The 9,896-nt window shown below is 55.2% G+C and overlaps 1 protein-coding gene and 1 long non-coding RNA gene across 4 annotated transcripts; one reads left to right on the top strand and one right to left on the bottom strand.

The window, feature by feature from the left end:
- Nucleotides 1-375: 375 nt before the first annotated feature.
- SP8 (Sp8 transcription factor) lies at nt 376-5,289 on the bottom strand. 3 transcript variants are annotated; one of them, XM_074266872.1, is made up of 3 exons: nt 5,116-5,289; nt 4,703-4,804; nt 376-3,936 (listed from the first exon to the last, which is right to left on the bottom strand). In XM_074266872.1, exon 3 carries the CDS (start codon nt 3,901-3,903, stop codon nt 2,404-2,406), a length of 1,500 nt encoding a protein of 499 aa, XP_074122973.1. In that variant the 5' UTR covers nt 3,904-3,936; nt 4,703-4,804; nt 5,116-5,289; the 3' UTR covers nt 376-2,403. The 3 variants fall into 3 exon arrangements, with proteins under 3 accessions (XP_074122973.1, XP_074122972.1, XP_074122974.1); XM_074266871.1 differs by lacking the exon at nt 4,703-4,804; XM_074266873.1 differs by lacking the exons at nt 4,703-4,804; nt 5,116-5,289 and adding an exon at nt 4,115-4,696.
- A 1,988-nt stretch (nt 5,290-7,277) lies between these two features.
- LOC141545219 (uncharacterized) lies at nt 7,278-8,944 on the top strand. The gene is made up of 2 exons (XR_012482926.1): nt 7,278-8,133; nt 8,558-8,944. It is a non-coding gene; the product is annotated as an uncharacterized LOC141545219 (long non-coding RNA).
- The last annotated feature ends 952 nt before the right edge of the window (nt 8,945-9,896 follow it).

A 9,896-nucleotide genomic window follows, 5' to 3' on the forward strand; every position in this document is an offset into this window, starting at 1 on the left:
AAGGCGACATTTTCTATTTCTGTGTTCTATTTGCTTTTCCCGGTAGCCCTCAGCCAGAGAAAAGCCGGCCAACTCCCCCAATGGTGAGGAACAATCAAATAAGAATTAACCCGCCCAACAGTCATATTTTCTCCGAGTTTATTAATACCATTTAAAATATTACAAATAAATCAATTACATCTCATGCATTTAAAATGCAAGTCTAAAATGTCCCAGCGAAAAACTTTCCATTTCAATGTGAAATATCCAAACGATTTCAACATTACAATGAGCAACTAGTTTGCAGAGCTCGCAAACCTTTGGAGTGTAGGGCAGGAGGGCGGATTAACAGTTAACAAAGGTAACCTGCAGGAAATACACATAGGCCAAAGTTCGTTCAGTTTCACTTGGACAAATTTATTTAATACATGGGTTTGGGGGCAAACCCACTTGTTATGAAATATAGGAGAACGTCCACTTTTACTATGCCTGAACTGCCAATGCAAATATAAGTACATGCTTCATTAAATTAAATGTAATCCAACATTTATCAAATAGCATCTTAGTTACAGTTTGATACCTAGCTAAATTAATATCCGAGCAAAACTAGATCCTGAAAGAGTACCTGCACGGCCACTTCCAGAGCAAGTCCCCAGAAACGCAGTTCACTAGGACTGCCACAATAACTCTGAATATTTTTTTTTCTTGTGACAAAAAAAAAAAAATCTCAAGTTGACTTCAATATATTTTCAAATATTTACTGCGAGTATATACAAGAAAAATACTATACAAAATCGTCTTCTGGACAACTGCGGCTCACACCTGCACACTGGTGGAGTTATATTGAATTGCTAACTAATCTAGAACGATTCTCCAGTTGAACAAACCATTAGGTTCGGATATATTTTACAAAGATTTTTTTTTTTTTTTGTCCTATTCCCCCTCCCCCCCCTTTTGGCATTCGGACTAAAGCCTCGTCTCATCTGCAAGCTAACCACAGCATCTTCACTCGTTTACAGGTTTAAATCACAAAGAAAAGAAAAGAAAAAAAAAAAAAAGAAAGAAAGAAAAGAAAGAAATTTCATCCTAAATATTTTCAACCGGATGGCAGGAAGATAGAGAAAGAAGGACTCCACAAATGGGCGGCCGGGAGAACAAAAAGCCTGGGATTACTCTGGGGAGTGGTGGAGAGCGAGGTAGAAAAGGACAAATACAGAGATACTTAATCTGGTCTCACCGGAATGAAGGCCATTTTTGCATAAGAAAAAAGACGCTTACCCTAACCCCCACTCCCTCCCTCACCCCAGAAGTTAAGTTCAGGAGATCAAAATCACTTTGGGATCAATAGTAACTGCACGGTTTCCAGAGAAAGACTTGCTTTGCTCGCGGCGTTTGGGAAAATGAAGGTCTGCGACTGGAGAGGAGAGAAATAAAGAGGACTTTTTTGTTGTTGCTTTGAAAGCCACGCGTAGGTATACACATAGATTATATATAGTACGGGGATATATATAATGTATATGTATGTATATCCATGTGGGCCTGCGCGCGTGTGTGAGTGTGAAAGGAAGCTGCTGAGCAGGTAACACAGACGGGCCCCGTTTCTCAAACTGTCCAAACTTCCACCTCGTGGGTGGGGGAAGGAAGATAGAAGGGGGAACGCCAGAAAGTTTGTGCTGCAGTATGTTTGGAAGTGGCGAGGCGGCTGCTTCCCCGGCTGCAAAGCGCGGAGGACGCCTCTGGGGCTGCCGCACCGGGGGCTCTCTGCTCGCCGGCGAGAAGTACCGGAACCCCGCTCCGGGGCCGAGCTCCGAGGCGGAGGCGGCCTACCACGTTCGCAGCCCGGGAGAAAGCCCGGCTAGCAGCCCTGAGAGGCCCTCCTCCGCATCCCCTGGAATCTGCCTGAGTCACCTCATCTCGCCTGCCGCCGCCCCGAGGACCCCGGGCCTAGCCAGGCAGGCAGCGCCGGAGTTGTCCTGCTCACACACACACACACACACACACACACACACGCACACACTCACACACACACTCACACACGCTCCCCTCCCCCAATCGGAAGTAACATCTGGGAGAGGGAGGACAACTCAAACTCTAGCGGGGATGCATGGGAGTGAGGGGCCGGATTTTAACTCCTCAGAGAAAGAGTGAAAGATTTAAAAAAAAAAAAAAAAAAAAAGCAAGGAAAGAAGGAAAGGACAGGGGGAAAGAAGTGTCCAAAAAAGCGATACAACTTACTTACACGTCCATGTCCCCTTTACAAAGTTAAGTGTCACAGAGAGAAAAGGGAGACCCCAAAGCGTCCCCCGTCCCCGCGCGCCTCGAGGCGCAGGTAGGCAGGCAATATCGGGCCGGGCTCGGCCATCGGGGCCCCGGGGGCCAGCTGCGAGGCCCAGGCTGGCCGGCCGGGGGCCGGGCCGCCCCGCTTCACTCCAGCCCGTTGCGGTGGCCCGGCTCCGGGGGCTGCAAGAGCTCCGGAGAGTGGCACGGTGGGCTGCCCGCTGCGCTGTGCTCGCTGTCGGTGTCGCTGCCCTTCTTGCCGCCGCTGCCGGAGCCCGCCGAGCCGCCGCCGCCGCCGCCGCCGCTGTGGGTCTTGACGTGCTTGCTGAGGTGGTCGCTGCGCATGAAGCGCTTGTTGCAGACGGGGCAGGCGAAGCGCTTCTCGCCCGTGTGGGTCCGCAGGTGCCGCTGCAGCTCGTCGGAGCGCGTGAACCTCTTGCCGCAGAAGAGCCAGTTGCACACGAAGGGCCGCTCGCCCGTGTGCCAGCGCAGGTGCGCCTTCAGGTGTGACGTCTTGCCGTACACCTTGCCGCAGCCCGGGATGTGGCAGCTGTGCAGGCCCTTGCGCCGGAGACTGGCACCGGCCGGGCCCAGCCGCTCGGCCTCCTGGCAGTTGGGGCAGTCGCAGGTGGCGCGGCCCGAGTAGCGCCGGGCAGAAGAGCGCGGGGAGCCCCCCAGAGGCGCCGCCGGCCCGCCGCCGCCCAGCATGGAGCCGCCGGCGCCGGCCAGCGGCGACGGGGCCGAGTCCGGGTACGACCCCGGGAGTACGGGCTTGAAGCCGTCCATCAGGTGCTGCCCAGCCGGGCTGAGCAGGTGCGTCGAGGCGCCGCTGCTGAAGGCCGAGTGGCCCAGGCCCGAGTAGTCCGAGTTGTAGCCGCCCAGCGGCGAATGCAGCGAGCCCTGCAGCCCCCCCGCGGCCGGGTGCAGCGAACCGGGCAGCGCGGCCGCCCCGTTGGGGTTCTGCACGTCGATCCAGCCGGCTCCCACGTCCCACCAGCTGGAGGCGGCGCCTGCCGCGCCCACGTCGCCCGCGGCGCCTAGGCCGGGGTGCGAGGGCTTGAACCACGACTCGTACGGGTGAGCCATTCCCACGCGCGGGTAGATTCCCTGCAGGCCGTCCACCGACGTGTGCACCTTGGACAGGAACACCGGCTGATGCGAGCCGTCCTGGCTGTGCGCGGCCGCGGACGAGCCGCCGCCGCCGCCGCCGCCGCCTCCGCCCCCGCCGCCGCCCCCGCCGCCGCCCGACACTCCGGGGGCCTGGAAGACCGAGTAGTCGTTGGCGAAGGGCGAGCCCGAGGCGGCCGCGGCGGCGGCGGCGGCCGCGGCGGCCGCGCTGCTGGAGGTGAGCGAGAAGGCGCTGGAGCCCGGCGAGCCGCCGCAGCTGAACGAGTCCGACACGAGGGCCGCCGCCGCCGCCGCCGCGGCCGCCGCCGCCGCCGCCGCCGAGGACGAGCCCCCGGTCCGGGAGGACCCCGATACCCCAAAGCCCGAAAGGCTGGAGCCCACCACGTTACAGCTGCCGGACGAGGAAGAGGAAGTGCGTTTCCAAGGGTGGAAGCCTTTGCCGAACGAGGACGCGCTGTCCGAGAGGGAGGAGGGCGACGGGCTGGGACTGCCGATCTTGTTACAGGTAGCAGCGAGCATGGCTAGAGGCGTGGATCCCAACCTCGGTTCTTCCTGCGGGAAACAAGAGAGGAGACGGGGGAAGGGGGAGGAGGGGGGGCGGGGAAGGGGATGGGGATGGCACGGGATAAGATGGGACGGGAGACAAAGTGCATCAGTTCTCCGGTATCCTCCGAGACTTGCTCCGCCACTGCACCCCCATTTCTCCTGCAGCGAATCTCTACCCACTCACCTTTCACACCCACCAAGAGCCCGCGAACCTGGCTAGCTTTCTAATGTGGGGCGAGGGGGGCAAAGTTTGGCTGCTGGGAGTCTGCAGGAAGACCCGCTCGCTCCTAGGGAGACTTTGACAAGCAGCCTCCCTGAAAGCCGGCACACTCGCACACAGCAGGCCCGGATCACACACTTTCGACTGGGGATGGGGGGGGGGGGGGCGGAAGGGGAGACAGAATTGCCGAAAGACGAAGAACAGAGGGACGGGGATCTCGGCTGAAAAAGAAATCCGCAAAAATCGTCCGACTGGATCGTGTGTGTGTGTGTGTGTGTGTGTGTGTGTGTGTCTGTGTGTCTGTGTGGTGTTTTAAAGCAGCGTTCGAGTGTCTCTCCCTGGCCATCCATCCATGGAGAGGTTCCCTACCGACTTGCAGTCCCCAGAAACTGATCGTGTTAGTTTCTCCCGGCCAAGAAAGGTCGGGCCTCTGGAGTCCGCTTGCTCTCCCTCTTTGTCATGGTTATTATTGTTATTTGAAATCACACCGACAACAATTAAAAAAAAAAAATAACAAAATAACAAAACCACACCGAGGCGGCTTCCACGTACCTGCAGGATGCGGCGGGCTGCGGAATTTTAAGGGGGAGGGGGGCCGCTGCTGCCAAGTGCCCGGGAGCAAAAGCTTTAAAGCTGGCTTTCTTTCTTCCCCCCCTGAAATAGTCACATGGAAGATAGGCTGAACTAGCCCCTCTCCCCGGACAGCCGCAGCCGGGCTCTGGGAGGTGGCTCGTATAAATGCCCTTAGAACCTTTTCCTGAGCTCAAAAAGAGTGACTCTGCCCCCCCCCTTCCCTTCCCCTTTTTTCTTTTCTCCAAACTCACTTGTACTTAAGGAGAAAAAAAAAAAAAAACCCTCAATAGAGAGACTGATAGCCCCTGTCCTGACCGGGGCTATTTTAGCCCCCTCCAATCGGCGAGAGAAAGAAACTAATTAAACCAGCAAGAGAAAATCCTTAAACTCACCCCTAGTAGTGAAGTTGCCATCCCACCAAAGTGCCCTCCTCCTCCTCCTCCTCTCAGAGGATCTTTTATATATTGATAAATCAGAGGCAGTGTTTTTTTTAGAGGTGTGCAATACAATGATCTGGTCCGCCCCTTCCAGCACAATTGTAGCCCTCTCCGCGGCTTTGAAGTACCGCTGAGCCTCGGCCAGCCAATCTGCGGCGCCGCCGGGCCGCTCAGACACGCTGCTGCGTGAGGTCACCAGCCCCAGCCCCAGCCCCAGCGCCAGCGCCAGCCCCAACCCAGCCGAGCTCGCTAGACGCCCGGGAGCGGGCGCAGGCAGCCGCCACAGCAGCCGCCACAGCAGCGACAGCCCCAGTGGCCGGTTCCTGTTCTCCGAGGGGGAGGGGGCGGGAGGGGAGAGACTGAGTGTGTAGAACTGTGGGTGTGTGGGAGGGAGGGGGGAGAAAGAGAGGAGAGGGAGAAAGAAGAGAGACAGAGAGACAGACGAGAGACAGACGAGAGAGAGAGAGAGAGAGAGAGAGAGAGAGAGAGAGAGAGAGAGAGAGAGAGAGAGAGAGAGAGAGAGAGAGAGAGAGAGAGAGAGAGAGAGAGAGAGAGAGAGAGAGAGAGAGAGAGAGCCACAAAGCTTTCAGGGGGGAGCCGCACTGCCACTACGGGAGCGCGCGCGCGTACACACACACACACACACACACACACACACACACTCAGATTTTTACAAGCAAGTGAAACAGATTGCAAAGTTAAGGGAGCTGGGCGAATAAAAGATGTTCCCCCACCGAAGCTGCCCTCTCCCACTCTCACAGCTAGGGGCTGGGGTATCCAGGTGGGCTCTGTCACTTTCGCAGAGGAACTTGTTAGCCCCCCTCCCCTCCTGCGAGCCCGAGGTCGGGAGGGGTTAAAAGAGGTGGCCTAGCTCCCCTTGCATCCGCTCCTTCGGCCTCCCCGCCCCCCCCCCCCCACGGCGCTGGTGTATCAGCAGGCGTTTGGAAGTCCAAGTTTCCTCGAGGCTAGAGGGGCAGTGTTTGCCCAGTTCCTAACGCTGTGTACATTTCGATACAAAAGGCATTAGATAACGATGACGGGGGGAGGAGGGGGGGTCTTGATGGGAAAGATTTTCCTTGATATACAGAAATCTTCTGGACTGCAGGAGGAAGGGAAAAGGAGAATTGAGAGAAAGATAACTCCATTCTCCTTTGGGGAAAGCAAATTTGGCAACCTCCCCTTCCCCTCCCTCGGTCTCTCCCTCCACCTTCCATCCTCCAGCCCCGTCCCCTGCTCTCAAACCCCGGCCGGGGGAGGCCATTTATTCCAGGAGGATCCCGCCTCAGAGATGCCAGCCTCCTCTCCCTGCCTCAGCAAAGAGAGACAGGTTGGACTCTTCGGAATCCACAAACAGTTCACCTCCCAAGCAAAGTCCTGCCCCTCCGACGCCATGTTCCAGCAGCGAGCCCAGCGTTCGGATGTGGCTCCAAGAAGCCACATTTTCCCATGGAATTAGGGGTGGAGCAGAGTTTGGGGGATCTGAACAAATTCTCTGTCTAAACCCCTTTCCGAGGGATAACCCAGCTCCATGGAGCTTTCCAGCCCGTTTGCCTCTGTCTTGAGTTCCACTCTCAAGCTGGGGGGCTCTAACGCGTCCCAGGGAGTCAAGCCGACTTGGATGTCGTTTGGAACGAGTTTCTTTTTTTTTTTTTCATACCCTTTTTTTCCCCCCACAGTGCTGGGATATTGACTGTCCATCATATCTATTGATTACGGGGGTGGGGGTGGGGGGAAGACGAAGAAGCTTATACTTTGGAGAGAGTGTGAAGTAAATTAATGAACTGCTTTCTTTCTCTGAAGGCTGGCGCTTACCATAAATGTCCTCTCTCTCTCTCTCTCTCTCTCTCTCTCTCTCTCTCTCTCTCTCTCTCTCTCTCTCTCTCTCTCTCTCTCTCTCTCTCTCTCTCTCTCTCTCTCTCTCTCTCTCTCTCTCTCTCTCTCTCTCTCTCTCTCTCTCTCTCTCTCTCTCTCTCTCTCTCCCCGATAGGCTCTGAATGATTTTAGCCTGTTGAGAAGGCGTGACAGGCCAACCCAGAAGGAGGAAGGGGTGGGGGAAGGAGGGAACTCCGTTTAACAAATAAAAAAGAATTAACTCCATTGCTTTGGTCTCCTTCTGTAATGATATTCATTTTGCGGACCTAATGCACAATTGCTGGAATTTCGGGTTTAATTCCAATCCATAGTATTAGCCACCGAAGGGGTGGGGAGGGGAGACGCCCTTTGGATGAATACTTATTAAGTTTATCTTTTTGTCCTCCTGTCTTCTTGGAACCGAAGTTAAGCTAGGAAGGAAAACTTCAGATCTGGGGCTCCGAGGAAAGGGAGGTTAGGATGTGGGCTGGCCCTCGCATGCAAAGAACTCCCAGTTGGGGATGGCAGCTTGGAGCCCCTGTGACTTGGAAATCGGAAGTGTTCCCAAGTTTCTTTTTTAGAAGTATTTCGTTCCCACTATTAGAGCACATGTGTTGAATATTCCTATCTGCAAGCTTTTCAGCCTATTTCAGAATACTCTCAAAGTATTCGAAGTCCCATTATTTTACAAATTAAACCAGATATTTTTGTGAGCAGGAAAAAAAAAATGATCAATTTCTCTGTTCCCCTTTGCCACGTTCTGTATCCCCACAACAACAAAAAGTTACTCTGTGGGTTGGGCTGATCTATCTCAAGCTTTGCAGAAAAGACAAAGGGACTGACAGAACTCTCTGAACCCCTGTAAACCTCGTGCCTCTCTGCTTGGGATCTCCCTGAGTCAGGCAGCAGTGAGCCTGAGACTGTTCCCTGCACCCCGGAGGAATGACCTGATCTTGGCTGAATCCACCACGGCAGCCTACAGCTGGAAGCCAGTGTGCCTTGGGCCTTCTGGGCAGGGGAGGGCCGGTTGGCAAAAGTGCGCAGAGAACTCCTGGGCCGCTGTTCACCTGGGCGACGTTAACCATAAAGAAGTGGACAGGGCTTATTCCAGCAAGAGATCTGGCAAGTTTGGAGGGGGGAGAGGAGAGCCAACACGACTCAGGTTTTGTGAAATTAATTATAAGTTGTTGTCTTGTTTTTTTTTTCTCTCCTTCCCCCCCCCCCCCCAAGTTTCATGCACTGGGGTTAGATGGATGCTGGTGCCGTTTCTTGAAAACCTGTGGGATCCACTCTCAATGAAGCTTTCAAAAAAAAAAATCTATTAGCATTCTGTATGCATCGGTAGCATAAATTTCATTTGAATTTCAAATTTAATAAACCAGGAGGTTTTTAATCATCCCTGGTTTTATTTGTTTGATATTAACATGCTTATTGACCGGGTCTGTTGACCGGTTTGATCATTACAGGACAGCAAAAAGTTAATTAAAACGACCACAGCTCCTTAATCATATCATCTGTCTCATCCATGTCGTTCCCTTTATTACAGGCGATGATGGATCGGCTCCCAGATTAATCTCTCTGTTTCTTCGATTTGGACAACAGCTTTGGGGGCCTAATTTACATCCTGGGAACAACCTGCTCAAGTCTCCCAAACACCTTGCTTCGACAATAGACGGCGGCAACCTCCCTGCGAGGGGGAGGAGGAAAGCGAGCCGGCTGCCGGCTGAGCCCGATGCTCCCCGGGATCCGGGGCCGAGCGGACGCCCTGGGGTCTCCGGGAAGCCCGTAAGGATACAGAGGCGGAGAAGGGAGGGAGAAGGGGAGGACGAGCCCCGGCGGGCTGGGGAGGAGAACGATGTTCTTGCCGTGCAGTTAAATAGTCTGGAAATATGTATACAGACCCACACGGAAATAAAGTCATTGGGAACCATTAAGTACAATTAGTAGCAATTTCTCTACGAAGCGTCCAAGTTCTCTCGCGGTTTCCTAGGGCTCCTAAAGGTGTCTACACATTCCCAGGGTAGGTGTTAATACGTCCAGATTTTCTCGGCTCGAGGGATAAAGTGGATGCAAAGAGAAAGGGCGCGAGCCCGGCAGGGAGGCGTGGGGGAGACTGCGTGACTGTGTGGCGGTTTCGCAGCATCCTTCCTCCCCCAAGAAAGGTCCAAGAAACGGGGGAAAGCCCGGAGTGCCTGCCGGGAAGCTTTGCCACTCCTCCCCTCCCCCCTTTGAACGAAGTTTAGCCTGGATGAGGGCTTTCTCGGGGGGGGGGGGTGCTGCCTCTCCAGCCACAGCTCTGGGGATTTGAGGGTCTTAAACTGGTTTACTGCGAAATAAACCTTAGGAGGGACTGAGGGGGAAGGGAGGGGAGGGGCACGAACAGAATGCAGCTGGGGAACGGAGCACCGAAGGGAAGGCTCGGCGTGTCTTAGGTCTTCTCGCCAAGCTGCCCCGGGTCAAAGTTTCTCTTCTGCTCTCCTTCCGCGGGAAAAGCCAACGAGGCCGGCAGGTCTGGCCCCGCTCCTCCCACCTCTGGGAGGGATGCGGCCTGGGCCCACTCCTCACCTGCGGCCGCCTAGGGATGGGGGAGCGCTGGCTGGGCCCGCAATCCCCTCGGCCTCGGCCGCCAGAAGCTTCAAGAACAGCAGGAAGAAGGAGTGGTCTGGGCTTGGCTGTAGTCTTTTTTTTTTGCTTTGGGGGAGTCCCTCCTCCCCCCTCCATCACCACCCACGACCCGACCCAACCCAACTAGGAAGCGACTCTTCTGGTGACAGATGGTGAAGCTTTGTGTGGCGCGGTGCCCCCTCCGAGCGGGGTCCCTGCCTCCTACCCTAATCACCTTCTGCTGATCTGGGGACACTGGTTCTTTATGTCGGGGTCATTGG

This window comes from Sminthopsis crassicaudata, chromosome 5 (genome assembly GCF_048593235.1).
Source record: "Sminthopsis crassicaudata isolate SCR6 chromosome 5, ASM4859323v1, whole genome shotgun sequence".
NCBI lineage: Eukaryota > Metazoa > Chordata > Mammalia > Dasyuromorphia > Dasyuridae > Sminthopsis > Sminthopsis crassicaudata.

What these genes read in the sequence shown, in the direction of transcription:
- SP8 (XM_074266871.1), bottom strand. Translation starts at nt 5,136, where the DNA reads ATGGCAACTTCACTACTAGGG. An exon ending in TGGCAACTTCACTACTAGGG is followed by an intron (nt 3,937 to 5,115) that starts GTGAGTTTAAGG and finishes TGTTTCCCGCAG; the next exon opens with GAAGAACCGAGGTTGGGATC.